Genomic DNA, 14,759 nt, shown 5'->3' on the forward strand with positions numbered 1-14,759 from the left:
GAAAGAGCTTGAAGAGCACTTGGAAATGAGCTGTCTCTCCCAAGAAAGAGGGAGAGAAAGAGGGGAGAGATGTGGTGCAGACCCTAGGGAGGAAGGAGTTCAGAAAAACCATCCTCAGGGTGTTCTTGCTACAAACCAAAAATGCAGCATGGTGGTGAGGAGGATGACTCTGTCCTCCTTGACTTTTCGATGAGCCCCAGGGAAAAGGCCAAGACAAAGCCCTTAAGAGCCAGGGGACTCATGAGGGCCTGGGGCTGGTGAGAGTGGCGGGCAGAGGGGGCTCACCTTGGGGGAAGGATGGTCAGTGTCTGGAGCTTTCCTGGTCATGTTCCAAATCAGGCTTGGCAGGAGTCCTGCTGTGCAAATCGCGTTTGCTGAGCCCTGTCAGAGGTCTCCTGTGTCTCACATCTAGGGTGACCAGCGTCCTGGCTTCCTCAGGACTGTTCAGGTTTTAGCACTGAACGTCACATGTCCCAGGGAACCCCTCAGTTTGGGCAAGCCCTGCCACATCACACAATCTTATTAGTGCCCTCAATATTCTTTACATACATAAAACCATAGACTCAGCAATCTCATTACTGGGTATATACCCAAAGAAATATAAATTACTTTACTATAAAGACACATGCACATATTTGTTTATCGCAGCACTGTTCACAATAACAAAGTCATGGAACCAACCCAGATGCCCAACAATGACAGATTGGATAAAGAAAATGTGGTACATATACACCATGGAATACTATGCAGCCGTAACAAGGAATGAGATCATATTCTTTGCAAGGACATGGATGAAGCTGGAAGCCATCATCCTCAGCAAACTAACACAGGAACAGAAAACCAAACACCCCATGTTCTCACTCATAAGTGGGAGCTGAACAATGAGAATGCGTGGACGCAGGGAGGGGAACAACACACCCCAGGGCCTGTTGGGGGGTGGGGGGTGAGGGGAGGAACTTAGAGGACAGGTCAATAGGTGCAGCAAACCACCATGGCAATATGTATCCCAGAACATCAAGTAAATAATAATAAATAAACCCATAAAGCCATTCGGGAGATTCTTGGGGGATTCTTTGGACCACTGAAAATCTACAGTGGGAAAAGAATTGCCATGCTGATGAAACAGGAAAACTTTCCTTGTCCCCCTCACAGGGCATGTGACAGCGGGAGGGGCTCACTTTCTCAGCGTGCCGCTGCTCAAACCTCTAGGGGAGCATACAGACGGGCAGGGTGTGGGGCTCTGACCTCACCGGCAGTGTCTAGAGGTGGACGTTTACAGCTCCTGAAGCCCCAGTGGGCGTGTGTTACGGTGTTCTTTTAGTTTTGCCCTCTATAGGCAGCTTGTGTTAACCAGCTCAATTACACCCTCTACCTTGTCACGAGGACAGAGGGCTTTCTGTATCCTGGGGGCTTGCCTTGGTGTACCAGAAGAATCCAATCACACCTGGGGTTGGAGAATGAGTGCAAGGATTTATTAAGTGGAGATAGCTCTCAGCGGATGGGGGAAGCCAGACGGGGATGGAATGGGAAGGTTTTCCCCTGGAGTCAGAACGCTCGGTGGCCCGGGCTCGGTGGCCTGGGCTCTCCTCCGACTGCCTCATACAAACTCCGCGTTGTTCTGCTGGTCAGTGGCCTGCCGGTGCCTGTTGGTGAGTTCTTCTCAACGTCCAGCCGTCCTTGTGTCCCTCCGCTGATGTGCTCCTCCCGATGTCCAGCCACCTGTGTGTCTGCCTGCTAGGGTCTTGGGGTTTTTATAAGGCACATGATGGGGGCGTGGCAGGCCAGGGTGGTTTTGGGAAATGAAACATTTAGGCAGGAAAACAAAAATGCCTGTCCTCACCTAGGTCCATGGGCACAGGTCTGGGGGTGGAGCCCTCGCCAGGGACCACACCCTCTTCTACCCAGCACTTCCCTTCCCTACTTCCACATCATTTAAAGGGACCACGCCCTTCCCAGCTCTTCCCTTCTGTATCACTGATGCCTTGCTCTGTGTCCTCTAAGTGGAATTATCACTGTGTGTATGTACAGGTGTGTGCATGTGTGTGCATGTACCTGTGCTTTTCTTTTGGAAAACTAGCACATTACCTGGATTTTGCATCTCAAGGATAATTCTGTAAGCAGGAACCCTTCCTCCTTTAGAAGGAAGTAAAGGAGAGGAAAATGCTATAAAACTTACATATTAATAATTTTTTACTCTATCTCAATCATATTCTTTAAGAGGAAGATATCTAATTCATAACTTACTGTATGTAGTCATCAAAGAATATGAGAAAAAATTAACTGAAAATTTTTCTTCTGGCTCTAGGAATTTGAAGCCTACATTAATGCTTCTGGAGAACATGGAATTGTGGTTTTCTCTTTGGGATCAATGGTCTCAGAAATTCCAGAGAAGAAAGCTATGGCAATTGCTGATGCTTTGGGCAAAATCCCTCAGACAGTAAGAAGATTCTATACTATGGCCTCATATCTATTTTCACAGGAGCTCTAACCCCAGACTTCCAGCTTCCAGATTAATTCTCTTAGTTGGAACTTTAGACTTGGCTTTTCCCTGCCACTTCCCAACTATGAATCCAAAGGGTTTTTTTTTTGTTGTGGTTGTTGTCATTGTTTTCAATTTGACTCTCAAATACTCTGTTAAACTATGATCCATCACACTCGGAAGTCTCATTTTCTCTAAGAGACTCAAAAGTGTATTAGGGAGAATTTATTTAAAAATGAAATAAATGGGATATTGTTTCTTCATATTAAATAAAAGTATTTCTCCAAAAAGCTGTTGGTTAGAACATTGAATTTATGTCTTATATTTCTGCATCCACTTGTTTCATTAAGCAAACTTTCCCTTAAAGTGCAGGAAAGTGAAAAAATCCTAAGTGCACAGCTTGATAAATTATCACAAATTCACGTAGCGCATACACCCTTGTAACTAAACCTCCAAAACAAGATGCGGAAAGTTGCCAGTCCTCAGAAGCCTTCACAGTTACTGAGCCTCCCACTCTGATAAAGACTGTGTTCCTTCAGAGGACCCCCTTTTTCTAGTTAGTATAGCAGATTTGTTTTCTAGTCATATTATGTTCTTTCTTTACATTCTGTTCTTTTTGCGCCTCCAAGGTCCTGTGGCGGTACACTGGAACCCGACCATCGAATCTTGCGAACAATACGATACTTGTTAAGTGGCTACCCCAAAACGATCTGCTTGGTATGTTGGGAGGATTGGATGTGTAGGTCAAACCGGGGTCAAATTAAGAAAATGGCTTAAGCACAGCTATCCTAAAGGATTGTTGAGCTTGAAAATATTACGGCCAACATTTCCTCCATTGCTTTTTATCTAGTGGGGTATCTCAACCCACATTTTCTTCTGCAAATTTCTGCAAAGGCATGTGAGTAACACTGAGTCTTTGGAGTGTTTTCAGAACCTAGATGTGTCTGACCGTGAAACTCAGAGATGTAACTGCTGACATCCTCCCTATTTTGCATCTCAGGTCACCCGATGACCCGTGCCTTTATCACCCATGCTGGTTCCCATGGTGTTTATGAAAGCATATGCAATGGCGTTCCCATGGTGATGATGCCCTTGTTTGGTGATCAGATGGACAATGCAAAGCGCATGGAGACTAAGGGAGCTGGAGTGACCCTGAATGTTCTTGAAATGACTTCCGAAGATTTAGAAAATGCTCTAAAAGCAGTCATCAATGACAAAAGGTAAGAAAGAAGATACAGAAGAATAGAATACTGTACATTGGCCATGGCATTCATGATAAAATTGTTTCAAATATGAAAACATTTACATAGCATTTAATAGCATTGTTTCAAATATAAAAACAAATACATAAAAATCTGGATTTTTCTTTCTTTTTTTTTTTTTCTTGAGATGGAGTCTCACTCTGTTACTTAGGCTGGAGTGCAGTGGTGTGATCTTGGCTTACTGCCACCTCCACCTCCCACGTTCAAGCAGTTCTGCCTCAGCCTCGCATGTAGCTGGGATTACAGGTGTCCACCACCACGCCCAGCTAATTTTTTTTTTTTTTTTTTTTATTATACTTTAGGGTTTTAGGGTACATGTGCACAATGTGCAGGTTTGTTACATATGTATCCATGTGCCATGTTGATTTCCTGCACCCATTAACTCGTCATTTAGCATTAGGTGTATCTCCTAATGCTGTCCCTCCCCCCTCCCCCAACCCCACAACAGTTCCCGGAGTGTGATGTTCCCCTTCCTGTGTCCGTGAGTTCTCATTGTTCAATTCCCACCTATGAGAGAGAACATGCGGTGTTTGGTTTTTTGTCCTTGCGATAGTTTACTGAGAATGATGTTTTCCAGTTTCATCCATGTCCTTACAAAGGACACGAGCTCATCATTTTTTATGGCTGCATAGTATTCCATGGTGTATATGTGCCACATTTTCTTAATCCAGTCTATCGTTGTTGGACATTTGGGTTGGTTCCAACTCTTTGCTATTGTGAATAGTGCCGCAATAAACATACGTGTGCATGTGTCTTTATAGCAGCATGATTTATAGTCCTTTGGGTATATACCCAGTAATGGGATGGCTGGGTCAAATGGTATTTCTAGTTCGAGATCCCTGAGGAATCGCCACACTGACTTCCACAATGGTTGAACTAGTTTACAGTCCCACCAACAGTGTAAAAGTGTTCCTATTTCTCCACATCCTCTCCAGCACCTGTTGTTTCCTGATTTTTTAATGATGGCCATTCTAACTGGTGTGAGATGGTATCTCACTGTGGTTTTGATTTGCATTTCTCTGATGGCCAGTGATGCCAGTGATGATGAGCATTTCTTCATGTGTTTTCTGGCTGCATAAATGTCTTCTTTTGAGAAGTGTCTGTTCATGTCCTCTGCCCACTTTTTGATGGGGTTGTTTGTTTTTTTCTTGTAAATTTGTTTGAGTTCATTATAGATTCTGGATATTAGCCCTTTGTCAGATGAGTAGGTTGCAAAAATTTTCTCCCATTCTGTAGGTTGCCTGTTAATTCTGATGATAGTTTCTTTTGCTGTGCAGAAGCTCTTTAGTTTAATGAGATCCCATTTGTCGATTTTGGCTTATGTTGCCATTGCTTTTGGTGTTTTAGACATGAAGTCCTTGCCCACGCCTATGTCCTGAATGGTATTGCCTAGGTTTTCTTGTAGGATTTTAATGGTTTTAGGTCTAACATATAAGTCTTTAATCCATCTTGAATTAATTTTTGTATAAGGTGTAAGGAAGGGATCCAGTTGCAGCTTTCTACATATGGCTAGCCAGTTTTCCCAGCACCATTTATTAAATAGGGAATCCTTTCCCCATTTCTTGTTTTTGTCAGGTTTGTCAAAGATCAGATAGTTGTAGCTATGCGGCATCATTTCTGAGGGCTCTGTTCTGTTCCATTGATCTATGTCTCTGTTGTGGTACCAGTACCATGCTGTTTTGGTTACTGTAGCCTTGTAGTATAGTTTAAAGTCAGGTAGCGTGATGCCTCCAGCTTTGTTCTTTTGGCTTAGGATTGACTTGGCGATGCGGGCTCTTTTTTGGTTCCATATGAACTTTAAAGTAGTTTTTTCCAATTCTGTGAAGAAAGTCATTGGTAGCTTGATGGGGATGCCATTGAATCTATAAATTACCTTGGGCAGTATGGCCATTTTCACGATATTGATTCTTCCAACCCATGAGCATGGAATGTTCTTCCATTTGTTTGTATCCTCTTTTATTTCATTGAGCAGTGGTTTGTAGTTCTCCTTGAAGAGGTCCTTCACATCCCTTGTAAGTTGTATTCCTAGGTATTTTATTCTCTTTGAAGCAATTGTGAATGGGAGTTCACTCATGATTTGGCTCTCTGTTTGTCTGTTATTGGTGTACAAGAATGCTTGTGATTTTTGTACATTAATTTTGTATCCTGAGACTTCGCTGAAGTTGCTAATCAGCTTAAGGAGATTTTGGGCTGAGACAGTGGGGTTTTCTAGATATACAATCATGTCATCTGCAAACAGGGACAATTTGACTTCCTCTTTTCCTAATTGAATACCTTTTATTTCCTTCTCCTGCCTGATTGCTCTGGCCAGAACTTCCAGCACTATGTTGAACAGGAGCGGTGAGAGAGGGCATCCCTGTCTTGTGCCAGTTTTCAGAGGGAATGCTTCCAGTTTTTGCCCATTCAGTATGATATTGGCTGTGGGTTTGTCGTAGATAGCTCTTATTATTTTGAGATACGTCCCATCAATACCTAATTTATTGAGAGTTTTTAGCATGAAGGGTTGTTGAATTTTGTCAAAGGCCTTTTCTGCATCTATTGAGATAATCATGTGGTTTTTGTCTTTGGTTCTGTTTATATGTTGGATTACATTTATTGATTTGCATATGTTGAACCAGCCTTGCATCCCAGGGATGAAGCCCACTTGATCATGGTGGATAAGCTTTTTGATGTGCTGCTGGATTCGGTTTGCCAGTATTTTATTGAGGATTTTTGCATCAATGTTCATTAGGGATATTGGTCTGAAATTCTCTTTTTTGGTTATGTCTCTGCCAGGTTTTGGTATCAGGACGATGCTGGCTTCATAAAATGTGTTAGGGAGGATTCCCTCTTTTTCTATCGATTGGAATAGTTTCAGAAGGAATGGTACCAGTTCCTCCTTGTACCTCTGGTAGAATTCGGCTGTGAATCCATCAGGTCCTGGACTCTTTTTGGTTGGTAAGCTATTGATTATTGCCACAATTTCAGAACCTGTTATTGGTCTATTCAGAGATTCAATTTCTTCCTGGTTTAGTCTTGGGAGGGTGTATTTGTCAAGGAATTTATCCATTTCTTCTAGATTTTCTAGTTTATTTGCATAGAGGTGTTTGTAGTATTCTCTGATGGTAGATTGTATTTCTGTGGGATCGGTGGTGATATCCCCTTTTTCGTTTTTTATTGCATCTATTTGATTCTTCTCTCTTTTCTTCTTTATTAGTCTTGCTAGCGGTCCGTCAATTTTGTTGATCTTTTCAAAAAACCAGCTCCTGGATTCATTAATTTTTTGAAGGGTTTTTTGTGTCTCTATTTCCTTCAGTTCTGCTCTGATTTTAGTTATTTCTAGCCTTCTGCTAGCTTTTGAATGTGTTTGCTCTTGCTTTTCTAGTTCTTTTAATTGTGATGTTAGGGAGTCAATTTTGGATCTTTCCTGCTTTCTCTTGTGGGCATTTAGTGCTATAAATTTCCCTCTACACACTGCTTTGAATGTGTCCCAGAGATTCTGGTATGTTGTGTCTTTGTTCTCGTTGGTTTCAAAGAACATCTTTATTTCTGCCTTCATTTCATTATGTACCCAATAGTCATTCAGGAGCAGGTTGTTCAGTTTCCATGTAGTAGAGCGGTTTTGAGTGAGTTTCTTAATCCTGAGTTCTAGTTTGATTGCACTGTGGTCTGAGAGACAGTTTGTTATAATTTCTGTTCTTTTACATTTGCTGAGGAGAGCTTTACTTCCAACTATGTGGTCAATTTTGGAATAGGTGTGGTGTGGTGCTGAAAAAAATGTATATTCTGTTGACTTGGGGTGGAGAGTTCTGTAGATGTCTATTAGGTCCACTTTATGTAGAGCTGAGTTCAATTCCTGGATATCCTTGTTAACTTTCTGTCTCGTTGATCTGTCTAATGCTGACAGTGGGGTGTTAAAATCTCCCATTATTATTGTGTGGGAGTTTAAGTCCCTTTGTAGGTCACTCAGGACTTGCTTTATGAATCTGGGTGCTCCTGTGTTGGGTGCATATATATTTAGGATAGTTAGCTCTTCTTGATGAATTGATCCCTTTACCATTATGTAATGGCCTTCTTTGTCTCTTTTGATCTTTGTTGGTTTAAAGTCTATTTTATCAGAGACTAGGATTGCAACCCCTGCCTTTTTTTGTTTTCCAGTTGCTTGATAGATCTTCCTCCATCCCTTTATTTTGAGTCTATGTGTGTCTCTGCATGTGAGATGGGTTTCCTGAATACAGCACACTGATGGGTCCTGACTCCTTATCCAGTTTGCCAGTCTGTGTCTTTTGAATGGAGCATTTAGCCCATTTACATTTAACGTTAATATTGTTATGTGTGAATCTGATCCTGTCATTATGATGTTAGTTGGTTATTTTGCTCGTTAGTTGCTATAGTTTCTTCCTAGTCTCGATGGTCTTTACAATTTGGCATGTTTTTGCAGTGGCTGGTACCGGTTGTTCCTTTCCATGTTTAGTGCTTCCTTCAGGAGCTCTTTTAGGGCAGGCCTGGTGGTGACAAAATCACTCAGCGTTTGCTTGTCTGTAAAGTGTTTTATTTCTCCTTCACTTATGAAGCTTAGTTTGGTGGGATAGGAGATTCTGGGTTGAAAATTCTTTTCTTTAAGAATGTTGAATATCGGCCCCCACTCTCTTCTGGCTTGTAGAGTTTCTGCTGAGAGATCAGCTGTTAGTCTGATGGGCTTCCCTTTGTGGGTAACCCGACCTTTCTCTCTGGCTGCCCTTAACATTTTTTCTTTCATTTCAACTTTGGTGAATCTGACAATAATGTGTCTTGGAGTTGCCCTTCTCGAGGAGTATCTTTGTGGCGTTCTCTGTATTTCCTGAATCTGAATGCTGGCCTGCCTTGCTAGATTGGGGAAGTTCTCCTGGATAATATCTTGCAGAGTGTTTTCCAGCTTGGTTCCATTCTCCCCATCATTTTCAGGTACACCAATCAGACGTAGGTTTGGTCTTTTCACATAGTCCCAAATTTCTTGGAGGCTTTGTTCATTTCTTTTTATCCTTTTTTCTCTAAACTTCCCTTCTCTTTTCATTTCATTCATTTCATCTTCCATCAGCGATACCCTTTCTTCCAGTTGATCGCATCTGCTACTGAGGCTTCTGCAATCTTCGCGTAGTTCTCGAAACTTGGCTTTCAGCTCCATCGGCTCCTTGAAGCCCTTCTCTCCATTGGTTATTCTAGTTATCCATTCTTCTAATTTTTTTTCAAAGTTTTTAACTTCTTTGCTGTTGTTTTGAATTTCCTCTCGTAGCTCAGAGTAGTTTGATCGTCTGAAGCCTTCTTCTCTCAACTCATCAAAGTCATCCTCCATCCAGCTTTGTTCCGTTGCTGGTGAGGAACTGCGTTCCTTTGGAGGAGGAGAGGTGCTCTGTTTTTTAGAGTTTCCAGTTTTTTTGGTCTGTTTTTTCCCCATCTTTGTGGTTTTATCTACTTTTTGTCTTTGATGATGGTGATGTACAGATGGGTTTTTGGTGTGGATGTCCTTTCTGTTTGTTAGTTTTCCTTCTACCAGACAGGACCCTCAGCTGCAGGTCTGTTGGAGTTTACTAGAGGTGCACTCCAGACCCTGTTTGGCTGGGTGTCAGCAGCGGTGGCTGCAGAACAGCAGATTTTCGTGAGACCACAAATTCAGCTGTCTGATAGTTCCTCTGAAAGTTTTGTCTCAGAGAAGTACCGGGTTGAATGAGGTGTCAGTCTGTCCCTACTGGGGGTGTGCCTCCCAGTTAGGCTGCTCAGGGGTGAGGGACCCACTTTAGGAGGCAGTCTGACTGTTCTCAGATCTCCAGCTGCGTGCTGGGAGAACCACTACTCTCTTCAAAGCTGTCAGTCAGACAGGGACATTTAAGTCTGTGGAAGTTCTTGCAGAGTTTTTGTTTGTCTGTGCCCTGCCCCCAGAGGTGGAGCCTACAGAGGCAGGGAGGCCTCCTTGAGCTGTGGTGGGCTCCACCCAGTTCGAGCTTCCTGGCTGCTTTGTTTACCTAAGCAAGCCTGGGCAATGGCGGGCGCCCCTCCCCCAGCCTCGCTGCCGCCTCGCAGCTTGATCTCAGACTGCTGTGCTAGCAATTAGCGAGACTCCGTGGGCATAGGACCCTCCGAGCCAGGTGCGGGACACAATCTCCTAGTGTGCCGTTTTCCAGGCCCGTTGGAAAAGCGCAGTTAGGGTGGGACTGACCCGATATTCCAGGTGCCGTCTGCTTCCCCTTTCTTTGACTAGGAAAGGGAACTCCCTGACCCCTTGCGCTTCCCGAGTGAGTCAATGCCTCGCCCTGCTTCGGCTCGCGCACAGTGCGCTTCACCGACTGTCCTGCACCCACTGTTAGGCACTCCCTAGTGAGATGAAACCAGTACCTCAAGCAGAAATGCAGAAATCACCCGTCTTCTGTGTCGCTGGGGCTGGGAGCTGGAGACCGGAGCTGTTCCTATTCGGCCATCTTGGCTCCACCCCTAATTTTTGTATTTTTTAGTAGAGATGGGGTTTCACCATGTTGGCCAGGCTGGTCTTGAACTCCTGACTTCAGGTGATCCACCTGCCTCAGCCTCCCAAAGTGCTGCGATTACAGGCATGAGCCATCGCATCCGACCTGGATTTATAAATAGGATAATTTAGAGGTTATTATTCACTTTATAAAAGGATTCTTTAGTTTCTACATAATTTATCATATAATTTATTTAGAATTTTATTTCCCCCAGTAGATTTAAAACTCCAATTTATATAAAAAGGTTGCCATAATAGACATCTGATCCATAAGTTCCTGCACAGAAAGAAATACTCCATTATAAGAAGCATAGTATCTTTAAGAGAAAAACAACTCAAATGCTTAGAAGTACAGCTTTTTGCAGCACTGGAACCTGTGAGAAATTTTGTCCATGGAGTTTATGAATGAAGGAGCTATAAGATATCACAGACAAAGGCTTAGAATAAAAGCAAAGGAAAATTTGCTCAAATGTGACCCTGAAAACGATTCAAAGGGCAAATGATTTCTGGATTAAAGTTAGTATATTACTGTCAAGCTCACTAGTAATAGGCTTATCAGAACCTTATGGGAAGAAGTGGTGGCCAGTGGTAGATTTCATCCAACAATAGACACTGTGTGCATACACGCATGTGCATTTGTGCATGTGGCTGTGCTCATGTGTGGGTGCACGCGTGTGCATTCATATGAGCGTGTGTGTGTATGTGTTTATGAGAGTGTCCATTGCTTTCTCCCATGGTTACCTCCTTTAGAAAGAAGCAGCAGTCAGGAAGACAGATGTGAAGAACTGGAGCATGTTCAGATGAGAAGAGATAGAACACAGGGGGACACACCAGCTTGAGCAAGGGACAACAGGGGAGGACTGATGACTGACTTCCCACCTTTGAGGTGCTAATGTGTGTGTGGTGGCACTGGATAAAAGTTGGCTGGGCACCATGGCACACGCCTGTAGTCCCAGCCACTCTGGAGGCTAAGGCGGGAGGATTGCTTGAGCCCAGAAGTTGGAGGCTGCTATGAGCCATGATCATGCCACTGCACTCCAGCAGCCTGGGCAACAGAGTGAGACCCTGTCTCAAAAAAAAAAAAAAAAAATGAAAAGTCCACATAACCTGAGCATCATGTGCCCAGAGCGCTGGGTGGTGTGGTCCCATTCCTTCCTTCCAGCGGCTTCTTCTGGCCACCTCAATGTCAGGATGTCCTGCTCACAAATCAATACCATTAAAACCTGACTTCTTTCCCTGCACTGTTGAAGCTCCTTCTTGAGGCTCACATTATGGATATAATTTTGATTCTTTCTTCAGTGGTATAGATAACTACTTATAATCTAAGAACAACTTGGTGAAAGTCCTCTAATACGTTATTTTTTTAAAAAACACAAATCAATGAGCTCAACTTATTAACTAACTTTCATCTATTCATTTTTGAGCCATCCCTGTCTGATTGTGAATCTCCATGATTCCAACACTCTGAACTGGGGACAGTGCCTACACAAAATAAAAAGAAGTGGAAAATTTTCAAACATCAGTTTATGCAGACAACCAGGCCACAATAGGTGCTCAATTACTATTGAATGAATGAATGAAAGTTCTGGCCAGGCGCGGTGGCTCATGCCTGTAGTCTCAACACTTTGGGAGGCCGAGGCAGGCGGATCACTTGAGGTTAGGAGTTCGAAACCAGCCTGGCCAACATGAAGGAACCTTATCTCTACCAAAAAAATATAAAAAAATTACCCAGGCATGGTGGTGTGTGCCTGTAATCCCAGCTATTTGGGAGGCTGAGGCAGGAAAATCACTTGAACCTGAGAGGTGGAGGTTGCAGTGAGCTGAGATTGTGCCACTCCACTCCAGCCTGGGTGACAGAGTGAGACTCCATCTTACTTAAAAAAAAAAAAAAAAAAAAGAAGGTTCCAAGAAAATCCATCTTAAGGTTTATGTAAAAGGAAGATGATATTTAACATGATTTATGGCCAAATACTAATATTACATTATAATAATGTTTCCAAATAACATTATAGATATGTTTAAAGACAGTGTATTAGGCTGTTCTTGCATTGCTGTAAAGAAATACTCAAGACTGGGTAATTTATAAAGAAAAGAGGTTTCATCGGCTCGTGTTTCTGCAGGCTGTACAGGAAGCATAGTGCTGATATCACTTGGCTGCTGAGGGAGCCTCAGGGACTTTTACTCACGGCAGAAGGCAATGCGGGAGCTTGCATGTCACATGGCAAAAGCAGGAGCAAGAGAGAGTTGGGGGGGAAGGTGCCACACGCTTTTTAATGACCGGCTCTCACAAGAACTCGTGAGAACTCACTATCAGGAAGACAGCACTAAGCCACAAGGGATCCGACCCCATGATCCAAACACCTCCCATCAGGCCCCATCTCCAGCATTGGGGATTACAATTCAACATGAGATCTGAGTGTGGACAAATATCCAAACTATATCAGTCAACAGCGATCATAATTAGTCCTGAAATGGAGTGTCTTTTTTTTTTCTTTCTTCTCCCTTTTCTTTTCTACTTCCTCCTCCTTTTCCCTCTCCTCTTCAGCCTCCTCTTCATTCCTGTAGCACCAAGTGTTGAAGCACTTAACCCGTTTTGGATTGAGATGTTCTGATTGGGCTATTAACACTGTCCAGAATAAACAGAAATACATTTTGCACTAAGTGGCTGCACAGACACTGCCTCATGCTAAATCTAGCACCTGGATAGTTTAATGTTTCAATGATGAATTACAAATATATCATCACCTTGGATTTGGCACTTACAAATGGCTTTTACTTTGGCCAGAGGTGGTTGTTTACAACTTCAAATAGGAGACTATTCATAATTTCTGACATGACCTTTTCCTTTCTTTATTTTACTGTATGAAAGTATAATGAAATTTCTCACAAAAATATCACTAAAAAGAAAAGAAGAAGAGTAGGAAGCAAGGTTAAAATATTTCTAAAATGTAGTTTTGGTCTTTCTTTTTCTCCCTTCCTCCCTCCGTCCCTCTCTCCCTTCCTCTCTCCCTCTCTCCCTCCCTCCCTCTCTCCCTCCCTTCCTCCTTTCCTTGCTTCCTTCCCTCCTTCTCTTCCTTTTTTTCAAGAGATCAAGAACATTTATTAAGAATAAGGTTCTTAATTATAACCTTTCAGGTTATAATAGTAACACAGCCTGGCAACACAGTAAGACCTTGTTTGTACAAAAAATTTAAAAATTCGCCAGACATAGTGGTGTATGACTGTAATTCCAGCTACTCTGGAGGCTGAGGCAGGAGGATGGCTTGAGCCCAGGAGTTGGAGGCTGCAGTGAGCCATGATTGTGCCACTGCACTTCAGCCTGGGCAACAGGGCAAGACTCTGTATCTAAAACCAACAACAACAACAACAAAAATAGAAACAGGTTTCCTTTCCCAAGTTTGGAAAATCTAGTAGTCTTCCTAGGCAGCAATGAGCATAAAGAGAGGATTGTTCATACCACAGGTGTTCCAGGCATGACGAAACTGTCTTTGTGTTTAGCTACAAGGAGAACGTCATGCGCCTCTCCAGCCTTCACAAGGACCGCCCGGTGGAGCCGCTGGACCTGGCCGTGTTCTGGGTGGAGTTTGTGATGAGGCACAAGGGCGCGCCACACCTGCGCCCCGCAGCCCACGACCTCACCTGGTACCAGTACCATTCCTTGGACGTGATCGGTTTCCTCCTGGCCGTCGTGCTGACAGTGGCCTTCATCGCCTTTAAATGTTGTGCTTATGGCTACCGGAAATGCTTCGGGAAAAAAGGGCGAGTTAAGAAAGCCCACAAATCCAAGACCCATTGAGAAGTGGGTGGGAAATAAGGTAAAATTTTGAACCATTCCCTAGTCAGTTCCAAACTTGAAAACAGAATCAGTGTTAAATTCATTTTATTCTTATTAAGGAAATACTTTGCATAAATTAATCAGCCCCAGAGTGCTTTAAAAAATTATCTTAAATAAAAATAATAGACTCGCTTAGTCAGCAAAGATATTTGAATATGTATCGTGCCCCCTCTGGTGTCTTTGATCAGGATGACATGTGCCATTTTTCAGAGGACGTGCAGACAGGCTGGCATTCTAGATTACTTTTCTTACTCTGAAACATAGCCTGTTTGAGAGTGCGGGATTCAAAGGTGGTCCCACCGCTGCCCCTACTGCAAATGGCAGTTTTAATCTTATCTTTTGGCTTCTGTAGATGGTTGCGATTGATCCTTAACCAATAATGATTGGTCCTCATCTCTGTCCATGCTTCATAGGTGCCACCTTGTGTGTTTAAAGAAGGGAACCTTTGTACCTTTAGAGCGTAGGTGAAATGAATGAATGGCTTGGAGTGCACCGAGAACAGCATATGATTTCTTGCTCTGGGGAAAAAGAATGATGCTATAAAATTGGTGGGTGGTGTATTTGAGAAGATAATCATTGCTTATGTCAAATGGAGCTGAATTTGATAAAAACCCAAAACACACCGATGAAGTGCTGGGCAAGTTTCCCTTTTTTTCATGTTTCCTACAACTAAAAATAAATTAATAAATTTATATAAATTCTATTTAA

General features: G+C 43.0%; 1 protein-coding gene across 12 annotated transcripts in view; it reads left to right on the forward strand.

Annotated features, from left to right (window-relative positions):
• The window catches only part of LOC100592283 (UDP-glucuronosyltransferase 1-1), a 91,995-nt gene extending 77,236 nt beyond the window's left edge, over positions 1–14,759 (forward strand). For 4 of the 12 annotated variants that reach the window (XM_003278546.4, XM_003278541.4, XM_012501124.2 and 1 more), the window contains 4 exons: positions 2,306–2,437; positions 3,109–3,196; positions 3,480–3,699; positions 13,715–14,754. In XM_003278546.4, coding sequence (XP_003278594.1) covers positions 2,306–2,437; positions 3,109–3,196; positions 3,480–3,699; positions 13,715–14,012 — 738 coding nt within the window. In that variant the 3' untranslated portion in view covers positions 14,013–14,754. Of the gene's footprint in view, positions 1–2,305; positions 2,438–3,108; positions 3,197–3,479; positions 3,700–10,966; positions 13,053–13,714 lie in introns of those variants that run through there. The other 8 variants (XM_012501141.2, XM_012501136.2, XM_012501123.2 and 5 more) reach the window with 6 other exon arrangements.

The sequence above is a fragment of the Nomascus leucogenys genome, chromosome 22a (genome assembly GCF_006542625.1).
Source record: "Nomascus leucogenys isolate Asia chromosome 22a, Asia_NLE_v1, whole genome shotgun sequence".
In the NCBI taxonomy this organism is placed as follows: Eukaryota; Metazoa; Chordata; class Mammalia; order Primates; family Hylobatidae; genus Nomascus; species Nomascus leucogenys.